The 22,870-nt window shown below is 40.7% G+C and overlaps 1 protein-coding gene, 1 long non-coding RNA gene and 1 pseudogene across 5 annotated transcripts in view; 1 reads left to right on the top strand and 2 right to left on the bottom strand.

The window, feature by feature from the left end:
* Positions 1 to 22,870, top strand: part of LOC149105299 (uncharacterized) — a 341,662-nt gene that overhangs the window by 100,194 nt on the left and 218,598 nt on the right. The window lies entirely within an intron of this gene.
* On the bottom strand, positions 1,466 to 12,031 carry LOC149105314 (uncharacterized). 3 transcript variants are annotated; one of them, XM_089271923.1, is made up of 3 exons: positions 10,469 to 12,031; positions 10,096 to 10,341; positions 1,466 to 1,605 (listed from the first exon to the last, which is right to left on the bottom strand). In XM_089271923.1, exons 1-3 carry the CDS (start codon positions 10,696 to 10,698, stop codon positions 1,569 to 1,571), a joined length of 513 nt encoding a protein of 170 aa, XP_089128049.1. In that variant the 5' UTR covers positions 10,699 to 12,031; the 3' UTR covers positions 1,466 to 1,568. The 3 variants fall into 3 exon arrangements, with proteins under 3 accessions (XP_089128049.1, XP_089128048.1, XP_089128050.1); XM_089271922.1 differs by lacking the exon at positions 1,466 to 1,605 and adding an exon at positions 2,799 to 9,388 and having other exon boundaries at positions 10,469 to 10,763; XM_089271924.1 differs by lacking the exon at positions 1,466 to 1,605 and having other exon boundaries at positions 9,251 to 10,341; positions 10,469 to 10,763.
* LOC149105313 (uncharacterized) lies at positions 12,426 to 22,853 on the bottom strand (annotated as a pseudogene). The gene is made up of 3 exons (XR_016201623.1): positions 19,055 to 22,853; positions 15,906 to 18,525; positions 12,426 to 15,788 (listed from the first exon to the last, which is right to left on the bottom strand). The product of XR_016201623.1 is annotated as an uncharacterized LOC149105313 (transcript).

The raw sequence follows: 22,870 nt of genomic DNA, 5'->3' as shown, positions 1-22,870 counted from the left end.
GGCGAGAGGGGTGATTTCAGAGTTCGTAAAGTTCAAAACATCTTCCCTCCTCGATCAGTGTTCATCATAGTCCTTCAGTTCGTCCAGACACTGATCGACTTGACGTCTCCTCATTTCTCCTTCAATGGCGGCTTGCCTCCTCTGTCTCTGTGGAGTGCAGGCAATTGGTCTAGCAGGCTCTTCTCCATCTGCAACACTAGTTTCGCGAACTTCTAACGGAAACAGTTTCTGTAGGGGTATCCTAAGACGCTTTCGCTTGCCATTGTTTGAGGCAACTTCTATCGTGGCTCTTCTTACGAGACCATCGTTTCCTGGATACACATCTAGAACCTTTCCAAGCTTCCACATTCCTCGGTTAGACGTTCCTTCTTCCATTACAGTGACAATGTCACCTGTCTCAACTGATGGCGAGTTGCTGGCAGCTCCCTTCTCTAATGCTCTGTGGTGTTCTCGCAGTTCTATCACGTACTCTCGTTTCCATCGACTCCAAAAGTGGGACAACAATGACGTTACCTAACACTGTCTCCTGGTGAGAATTTCAACATCACTTGACTCTTCTTCGGCGACTATAGATTCGTCAGGAATGGAAAATAATCTTCTTCCCGTCAACAAATGAGAGGGGGTAAGAGGCTCCACTCTATCCTCTGAAGACACGTATGTGGGTGGTCTGGAATTCAACACACATTCAATTTCTACGACAACAGTCAAGAGCTCTTCATATGTCAACTTGGCATTCTTTAAGATCTTCTTCAGACAGCGTTTAACACATCGAACCATGCGCTCAAAAAAACCACCCCACCACGGGGCTCGTTCTAAATTAAATTTCCACTTCACCTTGTGGTTTAGAAGAAAACTCTGCACTTCCGGCAGCTCAAAAATGGATGACAAGAATCTTGCAGCAGTCTTAAATGTCTTGGCATTGTTTGACACAACCAATCTTGGTATTCCTCGTCTGCAAATGAAACGTTTGAAACTTCTTATGAATGTTTCTGCGCTCAGGTCCGGTACAACGTCAAGGTGGACAGCTCTACTACTTCCACAAGTGTATAGGGCAATGTAGACCTTCTCCATGTCACCCTTCTCCTTCGCACCGCGCTTCACAAATAATGGTCCAGCAAAATCTATTCCAGTATTAGTAATAGCAGGACTTCCTTCTACACGGAATTGAGGTAATGGCGCAGCTGGTGGGATGGCGTAATGTTGCCCTTCGATCCTCTTGCAAATCACGCATCTTGAAAGCACCTTCCGAACAACTTGTCTCCCTTTTACAATCCAGAACCGGGACCTTAGTTCCGCCAGAGTCTCTCTTGAACCATTATGAAGAACTCGCTTATGGCAATCATCAATTACCCGTGCTGTCACGCAGTGATTGGCGGGCAGAAGAATGAGATACTTACCGTTAAATGGAATAGTTGTATTTTGTAATCTGCCTTTGCATCTGAGCAAACCATTGTCATCGGTGTACAGTCCCAACTGTTTCTTCAGGCTCTCGAATCGAGGGGATTCTACCACTGCTTGTTGCATCTTGCGCAACCACAGAATTTCTGCAGCCTCATATTCGTCTGTACTCAGCGGTCCAGCTGCTGCCATGCCATTTCTCTGCGACTTCAAATTATACAGGAATCTTAACACAAATGCTGTAACTCGGAACAATCTCTTAATGTCACTATATCTCTCTTGGTGGAACACGCTTGATAGTCCTGCTGTTAAGAGCCAAAAATAACCAGAATTGTTCATTTTGTGATAAAAGCATGAAACTTCCCAGGATGACTAACCTCTATAAGGTAAACATTTTCTGATATGGAGCCATCCCAAATTTCCACCCAGAAGCACGCTATGCGCATGTCAAAAAAATGACATATTAGGCCCCTACATGGGAGCGAGGCTGAGTTAAAATGCTTATTTCTAAGCCTTTTCCGGAGTACTTTGCCCAGATTTCTTGCTTTTTAATATAACAGCAACTTATAAAGCATCTGGGAGTCGAAACATTTTTCACGTGATTAGTCACGTGACCATCATTTTCAATAAACAATAAAATAATACCGAATATTGCATTAATACGATTAATTTTTTTCTCCTCTTCTTTCTCGTTTTTTCTCGCAAATAAAAAGGAGTTATTATTTTGAACATTACAATATAGAGTAATAAGATATTCAAACTTAGAAACGTGTGTTTCAGCATGCTCAATGTCATATTGGGGCTTTGCATCAAATCGAGGCCGAGTGACATGAGTGTAGATTAGTCCTACATGAGTTATGTACGGGAGTTTCATGTAATTTGATTGATTACCTGTCAATCAATGTAAGCTAATAACTACCCATGTAAAATGGCATAGCAAAGTATGGTGATTTTGAGGCCAAATATCTCCTGTGGCCAAGTCCCTCCCAAAGAGATATCTATACCACGGTTCAGTTCCACCTTTGGTCTGTACGAATTGTCAAAAAAATTTTTGGGACCTGCCATTTTTTGTTCGCAGATCGAGCTCAAACCCTGCACATCTTGCACAAGATTTTAGTTTAATGACTGACATCGTAAAAGTTCCTGCATAAACCGCACCCGTAGATTAGCCATAACCCCAAGATGGAAGCTCAAATATTGAAAAGCAACGTAAAAACAATAAAGTTTGAAGTTCCAGTGAAGTTCTAATTGGTATAAAAACAAAGATAACCAAGTGCGGTTTCAGAACACTGATACAGCGCCTGTTGCGAGCCTTCAAATGCATTTAAAAGTCTTTAGATAACAAATTTTCACTTGTTATACCTTCTCGTCTTCCTAATTCACTCTTCTTAAACTTGAGATTTTCTCTTGATAACATTATCGCTTCGCCGGAACACTCCATGACATTAAACTTCGTACACCATATCGAAACGATACGAATTAGTGCTTAGTAGCCAAGCTTTGAAATGTGGAGAGGAGTCTGGGCATCACAACACTCAAGAAGACACCTATTTACTTTAGAGGGATACTACGTACCATCAAGATCTTTGAACGACTACAGCAGGAGAAAAACTTCACACAGACGAGTAGTTGGATAATCCAATGGATAAATGTTGCTGTAAAAGTGATAGCAGTCGCAGCTAAACTAGAAGAACTAATAATGATAATTATTTACAATGCTAATAATGTTATCAAAAAGGATCAACAGTGCATTATGATTCTCAAATATTAAATATTTTAACGTTAATTGGGCATATACTCATCTCTTCTGCAGTTAATGAGCTGTGTAACCAAAGGCATGTATTCCTCATCTGCCTCTTCAAAACTCTCCTTTCAAAAATCGACTCGAAAATCTCTTGGAACCGTATCTACGTATAAAATACTCTTGTGTTACCATAACAAACTAATAGATAACTGAGTACACATGTGTAATACCTCACTTGATGGTTCTTCCGGTGGTAACAAGAATCGCACGTGCGCTTGTGGATCAACAATGGTGCTGTCAGCCTTCTCCATGGGTAGGTCTGCTGAACTTTGTGCCTCTCTCTGCTCCTGGGGCGGTGAAGCATTTGCTACGAATTTCATGGCAGCTTGATGTTTCCCACGACAAATTCTAGAAATACCTGTGTTCATAGAATATGACATCATTTATTTGTAAGGCCAGATTTTCTCCGCTTTCTCGAACACCGACTGGTAATCGAACTTATAATTCTTGAAAACAAATCAAGGTAGGAATTCGTACTTTAGCTGGATTCGAAGATAAAGAGACAAAGCAGTTTACCTGCTCCAACAGGGACAACAACATTCCATTTATTCTTGATTTCCTTTGACATTCGCAGGTTAACACCCCTCTCCCTCTTACCCGTACGATTTCCATGGAGTGGATGCTGACATTTTATCGAGGCCTTGAACTTGACGCCTAACTGATCCCGGTGTTTTGGACAAATTGTGAAGTCACAGCCGCCTTCATCAAACAACCCCACGCGTGCAAGAATTAGTCCTTTCTCAGAAGAGACACTTGTTTGGGATACAGAGATTTGTCGAAGATGAGCACTTATATCTCTAGAGCAAGAGCTCAGAGGAAGAAGCTCGTTTCCTTGGGATGAAATATCGCAGTGAGAGTCACAGTGCGAGGCTAAGGAACAGGAAAGATTAGACATTGTTTTCACAACGTAAAGGTCACGAAGAAAATGACTTTGTTGTGCGAAGGTCCCACTTACAATCGCAGACAAAGTTGTTTACTTTTCAGTGTAGACGTAATTATTTGGCGCACGAAATATCACGGTTCATGTTTCGCTGAAGTTTTTAAACAATAAGTTCAAGAACAATTTCACAAAAATATATTTAATAACAGTCGTTAAGAAATGCTGTTAAAAAGAAAAAGGAAAGGTACTTTGAAATAAACAAGGCGAGGAAGTGTTTTATTTAAGCTGAAAATGGACAGTAACTATGAATGTCCGTAATTTTCTGTCTCGGCTTATTGGAGTAATAGTTTTCTGAATTTTTTCAGGGAATGTCGGGTTAATTTCTTTTTTCCAAGTTCAGGGTCATGAAATTACTCTTGAACTTACTATTCAAAAACCTCGGTGAAACATGAACTGGAATATTTCGTGACGCCAGATAATTATCTTTGCGCCAAAAAGTAAACAAAGCAAGAAACCTCGGCGCATCAGTGAAAGTGTTTACAGTAGGAATAGTAATTTATTTCCCCCTTTCAATCAATTTTTTTGCCCGTCAGAAACGCAAATGTTTTGGGGGAATGCTAACATTTTTTTTCGTTTTATGCTGTGATGTTCTCAAGTCTCTCAGTGAACGTGCAAACGATATAACGCACGTGAAAATTATCGCTCGGCTCATACACGTTATGTATGCGTAATAACACTGTGCGGTATTGAAAAATAATTTTTTCCTTGGGTAAGTCGGCCTTAATGTATATTTTTCTTTAATTATTATTTCCAGTGAATTTTAGAAGGGGGTCGGTAAGGGGGGTAAGTAGGGGTCTAGTTGACCAGCGGTCAGTGTTTTGTCGGAGCGCCTCTATTACGCGTTGTGATGCCCAGACTCCTCTCCACATTTCAAAGCTTGGCTACTAAGCACTAATTCGTATCGTTTCGATATGGTGTACGAAGTTTAATGTCATGGAGTGTTCCGGCGAAGCGATAATGTTATCAAGAGAAAATCTCAAGTTTAAGAAGAGTGAATTAGGAAGACGAGAAGGTATAACAAGTGAAAATTTGTTACCTAAAGACTTTTAAATGCATTTGAAGGCTCGCAACAGGCGCTGTATCAGTGTTCTGAAAACGCACTTGGTTGTCGTTGTTTTTATACCAATTAGAACTTCACTGGAACTTCAAACTTTATTGTTTTTACGTTGCTTTTCAATATTTGAGCTTCCATCTTGGGGTTATGGCTAATCTACGGGTGCGGTTTATGCAGGAACTTTTACGATGTCAGTCATTAAACTAAAATCTTGTGCAAGATGTGCAGGGTTTGAGCTCGATCTGCGAACAAAAAATGGCAGGTCCCAAAAATTTTTTTGACAATTCGTACAGACCAAAGGTGGAACTGAACCGTGGTATAGATATCTCTTTGGGAGGGACTTGGCCACAGGAGATATTTGGCCTCAAAATCACCATACTTTGCTATGCCATTTTACATGGGTAGTTATTAGCTTACATTGATTGACAGGTAATCAATCAAATTACATGGAACTCCCGTACATAACTCATGTAGGACTAATCTACACTCAAGTGTAGCCACAATTGAATTGGATGAATTACTCAGGTTTAAGAGCCCCCTACTTTTACCCTCATTTAGTGTAGTATTTAAAGAAATTTATGTGAAAAAAGTAGGGGGGTGGTGTAACTCCCCCCGGAAAATTGCAATTTTGAAACCGTTTTGGCTTTTTGAGTTATTGGGTATGCCCTTCAATCTGGCCAAGTTTCACTGAAATCGGTGAGATGGCATGTATCACCTCTGCCTGGTCCTCTGGTGGACATGCTCTTAAATCGTATTTGACTAAGCGCACACAATGGTGCTCCGTTAATGGCTGTCTCGGCGACTTCACCACTCTAAAATGTGGTGTGCCACAGGGAACGATCCTTGGTCCTCTTTTATTTCTAATTTACATTAACGATTTGCCTAACTGTCTATCATTTAGCATACCCAGAATGTATGCTGATGACACCCACATTACTTACGCTGGTTCTGATTTGCATTCGATTCAGTCTAGTCTATCTGACGACCTTGAAAAACTAGGCAAACGGCTTGTGCCTAACAGACTTACATTGAACGCTCCAAATCGGAATTTATATTGATCGGCTCCAGGCAAAGATTAAGAACTCTATCTGATACACTCGAACTCTCCAATAATAATGTTCCGATTGAACAAGTTTCCTCTGCGAAATCACTTGGAGTAAATGTCAATGAAAATCTGACGTGGCATTCCCACATCAACTGTGTAAAAAGATCGCTTCTGCAATTGGAGCCATAAATTTAGTTAAGGTAATTCCCTTGAAATTGTTCTACTATCAAACTTTTTTGCAACTTGGCATGATTAACATTCATGATATGAACATTAAAAAAATGCAATAAAAAAATGGGGTCACCGTGCTTGTTAACGCGTCAGCAGGCTCTTAAAATGGGGTGCTTTTACTGGTTGCGCGTTAAAAATTCGAATCACCTTCATACAGAATTGAATTACGTAGTTGCCAGTTTCGCCCCATGGCGAGTTCGCCCCCACCGAGTTCGCCCCTACCTCGACTCAACTTGATCGAGTTCGCCCCCAACCAGATCGAGTCGCATATAGAGATTATTCCTCATTCTTTTACCCACTGCCTTATTAGATTACTGGTGGCGAGGAAACTTCGCTTGGTGGCGAGGTGACTTCGCTTGGTGCAATTGACTTCGCTCGGTGGCGACAGGGAGTTCGTTGGTGGCAAGACTCCCCGATGGCGAGATGACATAAACATACATAGACTGAAATGATTCTTCGAAAACTTTTAATAACTCGATGACAACTACGTAAACACGAACACAAAATTTTGGGGCGAACTCGAAATAGAAATTTTATAGTGGGGGCGAACTCGCCATGGGGCGAAACCGGTATCGTTCCAGAATTAAGTCTTGGTTGCTTGAAAGACACAAAATTTTATGTTGAAAGTAAAGCTTATTTTATTCACATAAGCAGTATTGCTTTATTTAAGCCGTTTTTGATTGCCTGGTTGTGAGAATATTGTACTTTTTCGGACGGTTCCGTGGTTAGCTTGAAGCCCTCGCCTTGGCCAAAATACACCCAGTACGGAACTATTTTCCAAAAAAAAATCATGTTCTACTATCAAACTTTTTTTCTTCCTTAAATATGTTCTTTATTAGACTGTTCTTAGCAAATACCCGAAAAACAAATCGGGATTCGTGCTCGTTTAAGAGAAAAGGAGCATTGATTTCGCTATCGAGCTTAGTTTGAAGGAAATCTCTTACGTTTTGCACGGGCACGGGCTCATGACTTAGGGATGCGCAATGCAATACTAAGGAATCACCTTAAGTCATTTGTGTCTCAATCTACCCTACTCTGCATATGCAACATCACTACCTCAACCTCACTTTGATTACTGCAGCCTAGTCTAAGGTAATTGTGGCAAAACATTATCTAACAGGCTACAAAAACTACAAAACCATGCTGCACGAGTAATAACTTCATCGGGCGATGACGCTGATGTCGATTCCTTGTTTCACAAACTCAGCTGGAAAGACTTGCAATTTCAATGTCAAATTCAGAAAGCTCTAATGGTTTTCAATTTTTTAACGATTTGCCTAACAAATTTAGAAGTGAATATATCACTTCTAAATTTGTAACACGAAATGAATCAAATTATGCTCTGAGGGACTCGTTAAGAAACTTGTTGTTCCCTCTCCGAGAACTAACTACATGAAAAACAGTTTTAGTTACAGCGGCGCAACCCTTTGGAGCAGCTTACCCTGTAATCACGGAAATCAGGTTTATAAGTGAAATGTTGTTGTAAGTTAATTTGATATTAGGATTAGAATGTTAGGTTTAGGATCTTAGACATGTTATTCTTACCGTATATAAATAATGATTAAAGATTAAAGATTAAAGATAACATTTCTCACAGACATAAAATATACCATCCAGTAGGTCGTATTACAGGTTTCCTTGTTTTCTCATTTAAGTTTAGAACGTACTTTAAAACCAACCTAAACAAATTCATAAGCTGCATTCAGAGGGATCTAAATTGACATGATTGATGTATTTTACATTTTAATGCTATTCACATTTTTTCTGCATTTCCTTTGAAAAATACTGCAGCAAAGTGATTGGAAACTCTTGTTCTCTTAAAAAATTAACATATGCTTGAAGGCTAATCTTGACTGTACCGGTTTGTGCAGTTGTGGTAGAAATTACAACTAATAGATAATAGATAGAATAGATAATAGAATCTACATTGCAAATAATAAAATTGGTCTGTAAAAAATCATCATCATTCATCATCATCATTTTGTTTCTTAATAAAACCTACATTTTACAGTTGCACTGGCCCACGGATAGCTATGCTAGTCTAGGCGGGCCAGTCTATCAATAGTTACAAATGATTTATTATTATTATTACTTTTATTACTATTATTATTACCATGATAAACAGAGAAAAATAGGAGGTTAGAAAAAAAAGTGAACAAAATAAAAAGAAAAAGTGGGAAAAGAATGTGATTTAATAGATAATATATTTTTTGTTTGTTTGCTTGATTGTTGGTTGGTTGTTTTTTTTTTTTACTACTGCCACTGGCATTTTAATTTAGAATGATCCTGTAAACCTCAATGAAGGAATCTTCATCTTCGAGAACACTTAGTAGTTTGTTTTTAATTCTGAGTTTGAATGATTTCTTTGGTAGTTCTAAAAATGGTAATGATTTCATCAGTGCGTATTGCCCTGCTGGTAATTGAACATAATGGTCACATGACTATCACATGACATAATTTAAGACTCAAAGGCAATGATTAATTTGTTGTTGTATTAAAAGAGCAAGACACTAGGCATAGTAGTCCCAGAAGGCAAAAAAAATTGGTATTTTGCATCAGCCTCGTTTCCATCTAAGGGCCTTGTATGCCATATTTTTGACATGCGCATTCTATGGTTCTGGAAGAGAAATTTGGCATGGCTCCATATCAGGAAATATTTGTCTTATAGAGGTTAGTAACCCTGCCAAGTTTGATGCTTTTATCAAAAAACGAACAATTTTGTCCCTTAACAGCTGGACTAATAAGACTGGCATTCTAGTGTTAACAACTAGCCCAGTACAATGCTTCGGTCTGTCGCTGACACGCATTTCATCAAAGTAGACACTTGAGGGTTCAGTGGTATTCGCAAATTCAGGCCACATCTTCTTTTTGGCTGACATCTTTGGAAGAAGACATTTGCCCAATAATCGCCTATATCTGGATGTCCAGAAATGTGATTAATAAACTACAACCCCGAGGGGGGGGAGGGCACTGCCATATATGGGCTATATAGGTATGTGCCGCTGTGAAGGGTATGGTTTTCAAGCAGTTTACTCTAGGATATGGTATATAAATCAGAGCGTTTGGGTCTAGAATAGGGTATCATTTTTCACAAAACTGACTTGTTGGTTGAAGATTTTATCTAGACTAGGGAAACCAGGAATTGCCACTCAAAAATATAAAAAAATCAAATCGGCAAGTTTAAATTTACGCAAATCAGCCTCAACAGTGTCGATAGATGGGGGGATTTGGGGAGTTTACTCTAGTATTCAGCTGAACTAGCTCTGGTATAGGCTAAGGGTTCCAGGGTCCCAGCGGCACATCCCCACCCAGAAATTCCCAAAGTACCCCCCCCCCGGGACTACAACAAGCCACATGAGTTACAATAAATTTGAGAGGTTTGTGGTTACACCTATTAGACTTGCAGGCTACTGGTTACGCATTTGAACAAAGAATATCGAGATAAACCGAAATCCCGGGGGAATCCTGACTCCGCATTTCGGTATCCGAAAAGGAACTTGACACACTTTTAAAGCTACATCATGTGTTTTGCGAACATACAAATTTAGAACATTGCCATCAATATTGGCCAGGATTTTCATGACCTGATAGGACAGGACCTCAAAAGTTACTTTTATACTCACTGATTTTGTGTTTGTCCATCGCGGCGGCGGTAACCTCTTCCATTTCGGTCTCGCAACAAAGGCGCCACTTGTCTGAGAACACTTCGGTTCGTCATGGCAGAAAAGTCGTCATGTTTTGTGATGCAGCTAATTCGTTCGATACTTCCATCGAACATTAGTTTTTGCCTTGCCTGAGCGATCTCTCGGCAGCATCTATATTCCACGGCGTCGGTAAGATTCTCAACTGTGCATTCTGCACATTTGCACCTTGCAAAACAAACAAAATGTAAGTATAATCAGAATGTAGTGCGAGCAAGGTGCGAAGAACCGAAAACCCATCGCTTCAAGCTGATTCAACTAAGGGTTCATCAGGAGAATAAAAGAGAAAACTCACCATTCGTTTAAAGGTACTTCTCTTTCCAATCTAGACCTTAATACCGCTGGAGAAAGACCATCCTGGTCTTCTTCAGCGTCCTCCTCTTCATCACTCGTATGAGCTGGCGGTTCGTCCGCGTAAGGTTGGACTTGTCCAAGTACCTCCATTTCTTCCGATGAATCGCTACTAGACTGCTCATCGCTTAACATAGATGCCGAAGATGATATGTGATCGTCACTATCAGACATAGTTGCGTTTAAGCCCAGGAAATCAAAGCAAATAGTTCTTTGACGGAGAGGTTTACACTCCGCAGCATACAAAACCAGGTGTAAACAAAGCGCTAGAACCACCAACTACGTCATCAGTGCAAAAGTCGTTCCCAGTTTCCGGAGACACCGATTACGTCTATTTGAGGGACTTTGAGCAACCAAAAAGCGGATTTATTTTTATTTTTTTGAAATTTCTTTTGTCATTCCATAATAAGGACATTAAAGGCTACAAAATTCTGCAAAAAATTTTTTTACTTCATAGGCACTTTAACCAGCCAAGGAGGACCATGCCACCAGGTTTCACAGTTTCAATGCTTCGGCTTTCATTCCTCTAGAAGGCAAGTCGACTGTATTTTCAATCCCAGGGCACTGACTCCATGATTCAGGCGGCACATTTTGACTAATTTCTCTGACTCTGTTCTCCACGAACTGTTTGTACTCTCTACCAACTCCTTTTATCCAGTGCAGTGTTGTCATAGAGTCGGTCCAGCAATAGACTTCATCAACCTTGATCACTGGGAGAAGTGCAACACGGACACGGTCAACCAATCTTGACTAAATCAAGGCAACTAGAAGCTCACGTCTTGGAATTGTTTGCTTGGCCAGAGGTGCAACCCTTGTCTTGCTCATGACGAGTCGTGTGCAAGCACCCTTGCTCGTTTCAATTCTCAGATACACGACGGCAGCATACGTCACTTCTGAACTGTCTCCAAATCCATGAATCTGAAAAGAGACCACGTTTTCTTCTGAATTTGGTATGTCGCATCTTTCAACTGGAATGCACTGGACTTTCAGCAAATCAGATACCCAACTTAAGTACCTGAGGGCCAGGTCTTCATCGAGAGGTTCGTTCCAGCTAATCTTCAACTTGCACAAATCTTGAAACAGAGCCTTAACTGTACTGAATAGTGGAGAAATCAAACCAAGAGGATCATACCGTTTGGAAACAACCTGTAGAACGGAGCGTTTGTTTAACGACAGTTCCTTTGCAAATTGCACAAGCCAGTCAAAATAGAACATGAAGGTGTCCTTCGCAATGTCCCACTTTAGACCCAAAATCTTCCTCTCGCATGAAATGGTGGAATTGTTTACTCCAAGCTGAGTTTGTGTGTACGTTTTATCTTCTTCAAATACCGTAGAAGCCTCCATGATAGGTACTCCTCCTTCTTGGTCAATCCACTGCATCAGCTTCTCGGAGTTTGATATCCATTTTCTCAGATTGCAAACTCCCTCCTTCATTCTAGACTTGGGCCCTTGTGTATAGCTGGAAAACTTCAGGAACACTGTCTTTCCCCCCATTGAAGTCATCTACGTAGAGCGAACTCGGAAAATCGTTTACAAACTGCGGATCCTCGGCTTCATAATTAGACACGTGGTGGCCAACTGTCCGGTTCAGCAGAAAGGGAGAACTGGTGACTCCAAACGCAACACGGTTGAAACGTTTAACAACAATGTTAGGATCTTCGCTAGTGGGATCATTTATCCACGGAAATCGTAAAACGTCTCGGTCAGCTTTCGCGACTTGAACCATCAGAAAGGCCTTTTCGATGTCGGCGACCAAGGCAACTTGGTGGTACCTGAATCGCATCAAGACGTCAGGTATTTCAGATAATAATAATAATAATAATAATAATATATATATATATATATATATATATATATATATATATATATATATATATATTTTTTTTTTTTTTTTTTTTAAATTTTAGAGAAAAAGAGGAGTGTTTATTGTGACAAAAACTAGAGCTAAGCTTTACAAAATGCTATGATATTTACATAATTTGATGTCTGTTAAACCTGTAAAACATGTTTCCGTATCTAATCATGATATCATGGTTACTACAACTAATACTAATACTACTATCATCATCATAACATTAATTAACAAATTCCATACAAATTGGTATATACAAGGCAAAAGTAAGTAAAAGAAATAAACTATTAAAACCTATTTCAACAGTGTTTACATAATAATAATAATAATAATAATAATAATAATAATAATAATAATAATAAGACAAGAAGGAAAGAACCTGTCTGCTTATCGATATGTCCATCCCCACAGAAAGGAACACCTCCTTGCAAACAATGGAAAAACTCACAAAGTACAAAGATCTTGAGATTGAAATCGGGAAATCGTGGGGAATGAAAACAACAACTGTCCCAGTGATCATTGGAGCTTTCGGGCTTGTCAAGAAGGGAACAGAAAACTACATCGGCAAGATCCCAGGCAATATTAGAATAACAGAGCTACAGAAGACCGTCCTCCTTGGAACTGCTCACATACTTAGGAGGACTCTATCCATCAAGTAATCCAGCAGACTTATGACTGCCCTAGGCTCACGGATTGAACTCGGCACCATAAGTTAAAAGCGGCAAGACTTTAAGGACTTATAATAATAATAATAATAATAATAATAATAATAATAATATTAATATTAATAATAATAATATTAATAATAATAATAATATTAATAATAATAATAATAATAATAAAGTTTTTTGGACATTTAAAAAAACTCAATGCGCTTACATTACTATAAAAAATGTTAGTGAAGGACCTGCCTGCAGACAGTCGTTCAACGATGGACCAGTAGACTTGGCAGATGCATCATAGACTATTCTTACTTTGGTTGCCTGCTTGTCCTCACGTACAACTGGATGATGTGCCAAGTAATGAAGGCGACCAACCTGGACTGGCGTGTTGGGATCAACATCAGAGATTATTTCTTGCGACGATTGCTCGTCAATAATGCGACTGTACTCCGCGAATAGTTCAGGGTTTCCTCTCAGACGCTTTAGAACAGAGGCCAGGCGTGAGACTTCTAATGCATAGTTGTCCGGTAACAGTGCGTGTTGTTCCTTCCAAGGTAGAGAGACTTCATAACGACCATCGCACCAGCGAATGGTGTCCAAGAACCTGTCGTGTACTGTCCCCTCGTGTGGTGAAACACCGATACTTTCTAACTCCCAGAACTTCTTTACTTGTTCTACTAGAGGGTCTCCATCTTTTCGACTGATATTTAGGTCATCACAGCTAGAAGTGTTAAGCCTCAGGGTGTGGCATGTCACCAGAGTAACATCAGAACCCGAACCAGGTGCGGAGGGCATGGGTCCAGACAACACCCATCCAAGACTCGTTTTCATCGCCACGGGTCCTGATTCCCCCCGTTTCATGTCTCCAGTAAAGAAAGACCACTAGAAATCGTTTCCAATCAATAGATCTACTTCTGAACCACAGTCTTCGGTTGGGTGATCTGCGAGTTCCAGGTCAGCCAAATGACTGTAAGACCGTTGTGCAAATTGCACGGCTTGATCCGTTAACGGACTGCAAATGAGAGGGACTGCAAGGGCAGTCATCTGAACCTTTGAGCTTTCACTCAGTCCACTGACACAGAACTCGACGACGTCGCATTCCTTTAATTGGCCATTCTCTTGACCAAACGTCTTGATAAGTAGCTTCTCTTTTCTCTTGGAGAGTAAATTTAGTTTCGCCTTTGCGCGTTCTGATATGTAACTTCTCTGGCTGCCACTGTCGAATAAGATGCGCATATTCACCACAGGATGCAATTGATAAACCCTCGAGACTTGAGCAATGGCCGTTTGTAACAGGATTGACGTGTTCGAGTCCACATACACGGTTGTAGAGGACTTGTTCTCATTAGATCTGCGTTATCCTCCGTCAGACGCCACCTCACTGCTTCCTCGAGATTGGATTTCTGAGGTACCACTGCCTCGGTTGGCATTTTCACAGATTGACATATGATGTTTTCCTAAGCAAATACGACACACTTTGTTCGGTGAGCACTTTTTCGCCAAGTGGTTGCGCCGCAGACAAACAAAGCAACGACCCTGTTGTTTTAATAGATTTCTTCTTGTGCTGATATCGGTAACTGTACCACAACTTGCGCTTGGGTGACTCTGTTTACAGAATGTGCAGCTGACAGGTTGCTCAGACTGATTAGTTAACGTTCCGCCGGTCGGGACATCTTTATCCTTATTCGTTTGACTTGAGAGTGGTCTCTTGGGAGTGAAAGAATCAAACGGGTCTGTTCCAGTAGGCTCGCAGCGTTCCCTTGCCTCGATTTCAGAGTCAACGGCCTTTAACAGAACATCCAAGTCCCATTTGGGTTGACCTATAGCTCTCGAGATTATTAGATGCATGCTTGGGGGTCGTTTTTCCATAAGAAGGGGAACCAAGAGTTTCCCCATACGACTCACATTGTATCCCCAGGGTTTGGAGGGCTCGAACGTGGGCCTCGACTCGATCATAAAGGAAGCGCAGGCGTTTCAAGTCATTGTCAACTGTTACTGGTGCTACCTTCACTAAACCCTCCATATGAGCATTAATGATTATCTGGGGCAGCCCAAAACGTTTCTTTAAAATTTCTTTGGCTGCTCCATAGTTTTCTGCTGTCAGCGGTAGCTTTCGAATAGCTCCTGCTGCAGATCTTTCCAGTAAATTTCTCAAGTAATTAAATTTATCAACATCTGACAAACCAGGATTGTCATCGACAGCACTTCTGAATGAATCCCAGAATGGAGTGAAAGAAATAGGATCACCATGAAATTTCTTAAGAATAATCTTGGGCAGTTTTGCCTTCCCGGCTCCTAGGCCTTCGGTAAACGAGTTAGAGTTAGTTAGAAGGATAATGAGAAATTGACTTATCTGTGTATCCAGAGTTTTCCACTTCTACTGCGTTTAGAGCCTCGTCAATTTGCACTATCATCTGATGAATAGATTCTCTGAAGATTCCAGTTTCGCTGATTTCGTCTTCGATTTGTTCTTCCGTAATTAAGGTCAGAATTTCGTCGTCTAAGACACCAAGAATGTCCAGTTTTTCGGTTAGAGCAATCCGATACGTTTTCACTTGATTTGCCGCAGAGAGTTCAAAGTCGTTGAGTAAGGCTTGCACCTTTTCCAGAGTTGTTGTCACGTAGCCTTTATGACCTCCACGGATTTTCTTCTTCTTTTTCAGCTCTTCGTCAGCCATGTTTTCCTATCCTTTGAGTCGTCGAAGATAAACTCTTTAGACCAGTCGCATCACAGGTAGTCCAAGCTCTCTCTATGAACCACACAAGCAACACAATATGGCATCGAATTATAAGGGTTTATATGGGATTTTCTACAAGATATCCTTGGAGGTAGTTAAAAGTGAAAATTCTCAATAAAAATGGCTTACCTTGTTCCATACATGTGTTGTTTGCTCCTGGTGTGGTTATTTTACCGATTGAACTTGATTTAAGCGACTTTTTTGAATTCCGATTTTCCCTTTATAAAGAGAGGACAAGGCGAAACACCTCAGTCGGAACAGCCTGCCGAACGAAGTCAAAAATCCCAGGCTAAAATGTGGCCACGGCCACAAATCCACCGCAGAGTTCAAGGGAAAAGGTTGATCTTTCATTTCAATCCTCTAGCCACACAATTGCAGCCCTGCGAGCGACGCCAGGCGGCTCTTCGTGTCCCCAGTGAAACGATAAAACTATGGAAGAGCTCCGTGTCGTTTGATCCGCGACATAACGACCGTTGAAATCGGCTTGGTAACCTCGTCATGTTAGCAAACCAAGACTCGCGGGGGTACTAGACCGCAATTTGTCAAATTTGTCAAACGTAAGATCAACGGCGAAAGCTCCGTAAACTGAGATCACTTTTGAAGTGGAAGTCATGGTAAGTTTTCACGTTTACGCACCTTTGAATTACTTGGTCCTCGCCTCACCAATTTAACTTCATCTCCCCATAATTCGTTCAGAATTCTCCCGAGCAAAAGAGAGTTCAATTTGCTTACGGCAATTTCTTTCTCTTCGTATGCTCTAGACAAAATTTTGCTGGCTTCCATTACAGTTTCCTCACAATATTCGTAATTCCACAATACCCTAAGAGAAGCAAATTTAGTTTATCAGCTCGGGAATATTTTATACAAACAAATCAAAGGTGCATAAACGAGAAAACTTACCACCACTTCCACTTCAAAAATGATTGTATCTCCTCAGTTTCTACGGAGCTTTCGCCGTTGATCTTAAGTTTCTTTGGTTTTGAAGCCATTTTGCAAAAGCGTTCTGTACGATTTTTATTTTGCATTGTAAATTCGACCTGAGGGGATTACAAGAAGTTTAGTTGACAAATTGCGGTCTAGTACCCCCGCGAGTCTTGGTTTGCTAACATGACGAGGTTACCAAGCCGATTTCAACGGTCGTTGGGTCGCGAATCAAACGACACGGAGCTCTTCCATAGTTTTATCACGAAGAGCCGCCTGGCGTCGCTCGCAGGGCTGCAATTGTGTGGCTAGAGGATTGAAATGAAAGATCAACCTTTGCCCTTGAATTCTGCGGTAGATTTATGGCCGTGGGTACATTTTAGCCTGGGAGTTTTGACTTCGTTCGGCAGGCTGTTCCGACTGAGGTGTTTCGCCTTGTCCTCTCTTTATAGAGGGAAAATCGGAATTCAGAAAAGTCGCTTAAATCAAGTTCAATCGGTAAAATAACCACACCAGGAGCAAACAACACACGTCTGGAATAAGGTCAGCCATTTTTATTGAGAATTTTCACTTTTAACTACCTCCATGGATATCTTGTAGAAAATCCCATATAAACTCTTATAATTCGATGCCGTGTTGTGTTGCTTGTGTGGTTCATAGAGACAGCTTGGGCTGCCTGTGGTCGCATCCCGGGTCTCGGGTGAGTTGTAGGCTCAAACTCCAAATAAACGAACTATTTAATGAACCAGCCACATAATCCGGAACATACAATAAACGACGAATCACAATGGCTAAAAACGGTGAAGAAGCTAGACTCAAAACTCCAAAAACAGCGGCAAGGCTGGCCTAAAATCTTAAACACGGCAAGAAAATACAACAAAGATGAAAATCTGCAAAATTACGACAGCGAAGTTCAAATGTACGCGCGAGCACATTCTGAGCAACGATTGGCTAATTAAAATCACCCGAAGTTACGCGCGCGGACAAAAACTCATACTAAGACGAGAGGGGTGATTTCAGAGTTCGTAAAGTTCAAAACAAAGTGCGAACTGGAAATGTCCATCATTTTTTTCGCGCCCAAAATTTACGCTCTGATAAACATTCCTGCACGTGAAACAAGTCGACCTCACGCGACTTACGACGCTCGCGCTCACCCTCGCGAATTCGTCGCACGAAGATTACCCTCTCGCTTCGCTCGAGGAAGATAAATAAGTCGAGGTTTAAGAAAAGGTCGACTTGTGGCAAGTCTACAAAGTGGGTAAAGGCCGGCTTTCGAGTTATGTTTAAAGATTTTCAAATAAAAAAGCTTTTTCTGTTGTTTCTTTATTATATAAAACAAATAGAATCCATGTTGCTGTGCGTCTGTTCAGTAATAGATCACAGAAGACGTCAAAATGTGGTAAGAACATCAGTGACACACTCGGCTATCGCCTCGTGTGCCACTTATTTGTTCTTACAACATTTTGACGTCATCTGTGATCCATTACTGAACAGACGCACGGCAACATAGAATCTATTTGTTAAAAAGATGTTCGCAGCTAAGAACTGTGACAGTAACTACAGTTTGATCCGCAGAAATGTAACGAATGTTGAGTATTGAAAACTTTACGGTCGTTATGTGGGCAGGGCACCTCTCCGTGAAAACGTGGCGACTGATTTTTACTCACTTGTTCGTCTCGTCCAGCTGCAGAGGCACGGTCTGGACTTCTCCCGCATTGTTCCAGACAGATTGACATTCAGCTTCGGACTCAACGTCACTCCTGCTCCTATTACTGAACTCCGCCATTGTGAAGCTGCACTGGTTGGTAGGGAATTTCCTATCTTTTTTCTGCAGATACGATGGAAATACATATAGGAATTCAGTATTCACTCAGAATTCAGTAAGGTCATGCTGTCAAACATTTGTCTGGCGAGATTTCCAAGACACAACTTACATTCTTTTTCCCCGTCAAAGGTGTCTTCTTCACAACACAACGCAATGCCCCTGGCCAGTGCCCGAACCCGGACCGCTCGATCCGGAGATAAGCGCACTAACCATGAGGCCACCGCGTCTCCCCACCGCGCCTCTCCTTACATAGTATATTAATACGATATAACAACTGTGTTAAAACCCGGAGTTTATCTTCACTTTGCTCAAAGAAAAAGACTAGGAAACAAATAAGTCCAATGAATAGTGAATGTAATTTGTACATCCGATGTTGTGAAATTGTTGGTCTTAACTGATGCATGAGAGTCGAAATCGAGCCGAGAGGTTTGTTTCAGTATGATCGCTACGATCGCTGTGAACCGGCCATAAGAAAAACCTAAATATGATAATGATAATGGCAATAACGATGATAATCAGTAACAATCCTTACCTGAATCTATTTTGTTTGGTTCTGATTTGTATTCATTGTCCTCAGAAGAATAACTTTCACTGCCTTGGCGGCGAGAGAATGTGATTGGAATCCGCGAGGGCCGTCCACTGTGTCGCTTTATCTGCGCAGCTTCTTCAGTACAGCTTTGTTCGCTGTCACTGCTGCAGCGAGACACCCTGATCAGTATTTTGGATATTTGCCTTACCGCAGAGAGACAAATTCCACTGTCCCTTGCGTTTTTCCTCGACGCCATGTCGCACTTTGCTACAGGGTTTTTAACACGAGCAAACTTGACCTCGGGCTAACTGCCTTCACTAAAATCTTCAGAAAAACCACTTCTTTGCAAATTTCTCTCTTTTTCAAAATTAAAAATTAAGTAATTATAACTTCTGTGTAAGTTAATAACTCGCGATACTTTGTATTAAAAAGTCTCGCAACAAACAGCACTGAGATGACGAGATATGCGAGAAAAGTTTCGTCATAAAGAAACTCTTGATTCCGTCTCGTTCGAAATCTTGCGCCAGTACGCCTCTCGCGCACGCCAAAGTCTGCCAGCATTCAGCCAACGCAGGTTAGGAGTTTTAAAGGCGTCTTGGTCATGGTGAAATGCAGCGTAGAGACAGTGTGGTCGAGTGGTTAGGGCGCCAGTCTTGAAATCCGGAGGTCGCGGGTTCAAGTCCCGCTCTGATCACTAAGATGGAGTTCCTCGGTCATGCTTGTAAATAACCAACTGGTCAGCCTCCCACCAGTTAGGATTTTTAAGTCTATTGTGTCAAGTTGAAATATTTGTTTCAGTCAGTTTAACTGGCATGTCTGTGAACTAGCTAGGTGTAGCTAAGCGCATTGACCGCTATAAACAACATTTACATTTTTTTATAATAATGCCGTACGCACGCTTCGCCTTTTTGGGAAATAGGTGAGGTTAGTTGTGACTGTATAAATGGCATCAGTAATTTGCCGTGAACAAAAAAGGAGTTCCTCGAGATAATGGCAAAAGAGAAAATTGATAGAATAACAGAAGTCCTCTCTGCAGTATTAAAAACGTACACAACCAGCAATACCCTACTTTGCACCGATGAAGGACTAACACTTCAAACTTCAGCCCAGGTCATACACTCCCTACAACAGCCAATTTACCCAGCAAAGTGAGGGTTTCATTCTTTCAGTTTTTCTGGAAAGTTTTGGCAATCCGGGGGTTAACGTAGTTCATCACTAAACGTTTTATCTTTCTGCAACTTTTCTAGTCAGTCATTGCAAAGCTTATAAGGAGGACATTTCAAATGTTGTTTCTATCTGTAAGAATTGAAAATTATTTATAAGGCCTGAAAGTATACTTGCCAAGGTAAGCAAGCAAGCAAGCATCTTCAGTTTAACTGCTCCAAAACAATAATAGAAGGAAAACAATCTATATTTACAAGGGATTGCCAAGTATATTTTCAAGAGGGTTCATACAGAAAATTTAAACCTTTCTTCAAGGACTTTGAAAGACCAAATCTGTTTTTCAAGGAACCCAGAAAGTAATTAGAAAAATCAACAGGTGTTTATGGTGCAAGATTTTGTCCCAACTTTCTCTCTCATTCTTTAGTTCATTTCTCTTTTCTTTTGAAATTCTTGTGAGAAAATTAGACCATCATAAAAATTACACTTTCAATAAATTTCTTGATTCAGCCTTGTCAGTAAAGTATCAGCTGATTGAGGCTAATGAATCATTGCCCTTGGTCATTCTCCTCTTTTGTTTTCTTTCAGCTCCTCAATTTCATCCAACAACAACTTCCTCTTCTGACTTTCTTCTTGAGATTTCTTGTGTTTGTGTTATCCAGATACCTTTTGCACCTTTCAAATGTCAATGTTTACACAAACTATCTTTGCTTTCCAAACTTCGGATATTTAGGACTTTTAGAGGGTTTTTGTAGTCTCTAAAATTGATATGAATTATTTGGCTTTGCTTTTTCTCTTACTCACTTCATTCAACCAGTGAACAATGAACAACAAATTCACCCTCCTCCCCCTTTTCATATAACCACTTTGTTTAGATCCACATGTCCACATTATCCAGTCAATTGAGGAATTTAATAAATCCACAGGCGGCCCAGACATTGCATGCGATTAATACGTGACATTATGCTGTTGGCGATTGCATTACAATTTTAGCCGTTTATAAGACAATGTATGAGAATGCTTCAAAAATTACTCTAAATGCTACATGTAGAAAATAATTTGAATAAAATGGCTTACCTTACGTTTGCATTGCGTTATTTTGATGCCTCTGGGTTCCTGGAGGTGGTTTAGAGCCATGTAGGCGTTAAGCTAGAAATTCAAATCCTGTGGCCAAGATAATCGGTTACGGATCGAAATGGAGCCGAAATGGAAAGCAAGAGCTGGAAAACCAGCGATTCTCGGGTGGTTAAGATAAACTTTGAAACCTTGGGAGAAAGCGAATGGGAAGAAGAGTTATCGACGGCTGCCATGAAGCAATTTTGACGAGATTAGACCATTTTTGTGGAATTTACGGAGCTTTGAGTGCAGGCCGTCGGGCCAGTGGGTTGCCCGCCTTTCGTTTCTCTTTAGGGGAAGCAAACCGCCAGAAAGTAAAACTCGCCTAAATGGCTCTAAATCACCTCCAGGAACCCAGAGACATCAAAACAACGCAATGCAAACATAAGGTAAGCCATTTATTCAAATTATTTTCTACACATAGCATTTAGAGTAATTTTCGAAGCATTCTCATACATTGTCTTATCAACGGCTAAAATTGTAACACAATCGCCAACAGCATAATGTCACTATTAATCATATACAACGTCTGGGCCGCCTGTGATAAATCATTCCATTCCATTCCACTCAATACAAATGAATACAACAAACTTGGCGCAATGTGCCTTGTTTGTTATTCATCACCACATACTCAACAACGGCCATGGAATAATTGTTAATTATCCACCACAGAAACTTGAGATGACAGCAGTAAAAACTTCAAATTAGAAACCTTTCATACAGTTGTTTTCACACCAGCAGATTGCAGGAACAAATGTTGCTGTTTGAAACCTTTTTTGAAAATACTGTTCTGTCACATCTTTAAGTTATGCAGCATAAAAGGCAACTGATCTTTCAATTAGGCTGCATAAAAGGACGAAAATTATCATAGCTATAAACTTTCAAACGACATCCAGCCCCTAGATACCAGTGATGCTCCCAAGAAAACCTTTTCCTCATAAAACCTTTTTACCCAAACAATTTGACTACAAGGCTTCAGGACATGGCCTGTTAACTGGACATAACGAACTTACGCTGATTAGAAGACGTTTTTCCATAACCTTGGCATGGCTATTCTGTTTCAAAATCGACTGTAAAGAACAACACATCAGATGACCTCAACAGAGCCTCAGGGAGTACTCCCATGGGAGTTTGGAGTGCAGATATTTGAAAATGTTCCATATCGATATCAGTAGCACGAAAGATGGCCTCCACTTGAGTTTTCTCGTGCATTGAGAAGCATGCAGCTTTGTTGTAAGTTGCAAAGACAGTGCGAAGGAATCTTTCTCTCAGAAAAGCTCTTGCATTTTGTTCATCTTCGATGTTAGTTTGTAAGACCTCCGCAGTACAATCTGCGGCTGTTTTGTTACTTTGTGAATTGCCAAGATCAACGTCATTGTCTTCCATGGTTCCGAAAAATTATCTTTTAAGATCTGTTCACATTGCAGTTTCCCTCCGGGAGTTTATTCTCTGAATGGCCGTCCTCTCCGATGTTTTGTGTCCCTGAAACCCTCTGATCTGATTGATCTCTCTGATGTCTTAGTTATGAAGTAAAATTCTGCT

Source organism: Orbicella faveolata, unplaced genomic scaffold (genome assembly GCF_042242905.1).
Source record: "Orbicella faveolata isolate gen_17 unplaced genomic scaffold, um_ofav_v1 contig_34, whole genome shotgun sequence".
Lineage (NCBI taxonomy): Eukaryota > Metazoa > Cnidaria > Anthozoa > Scleractinia > Merulinidae > Orbicella > Orbicella faveolata.
Note: the sequence above shows the minus strand (reverse complement) of the source record. Positions and strands in the feature narration are given on the sequence as shown.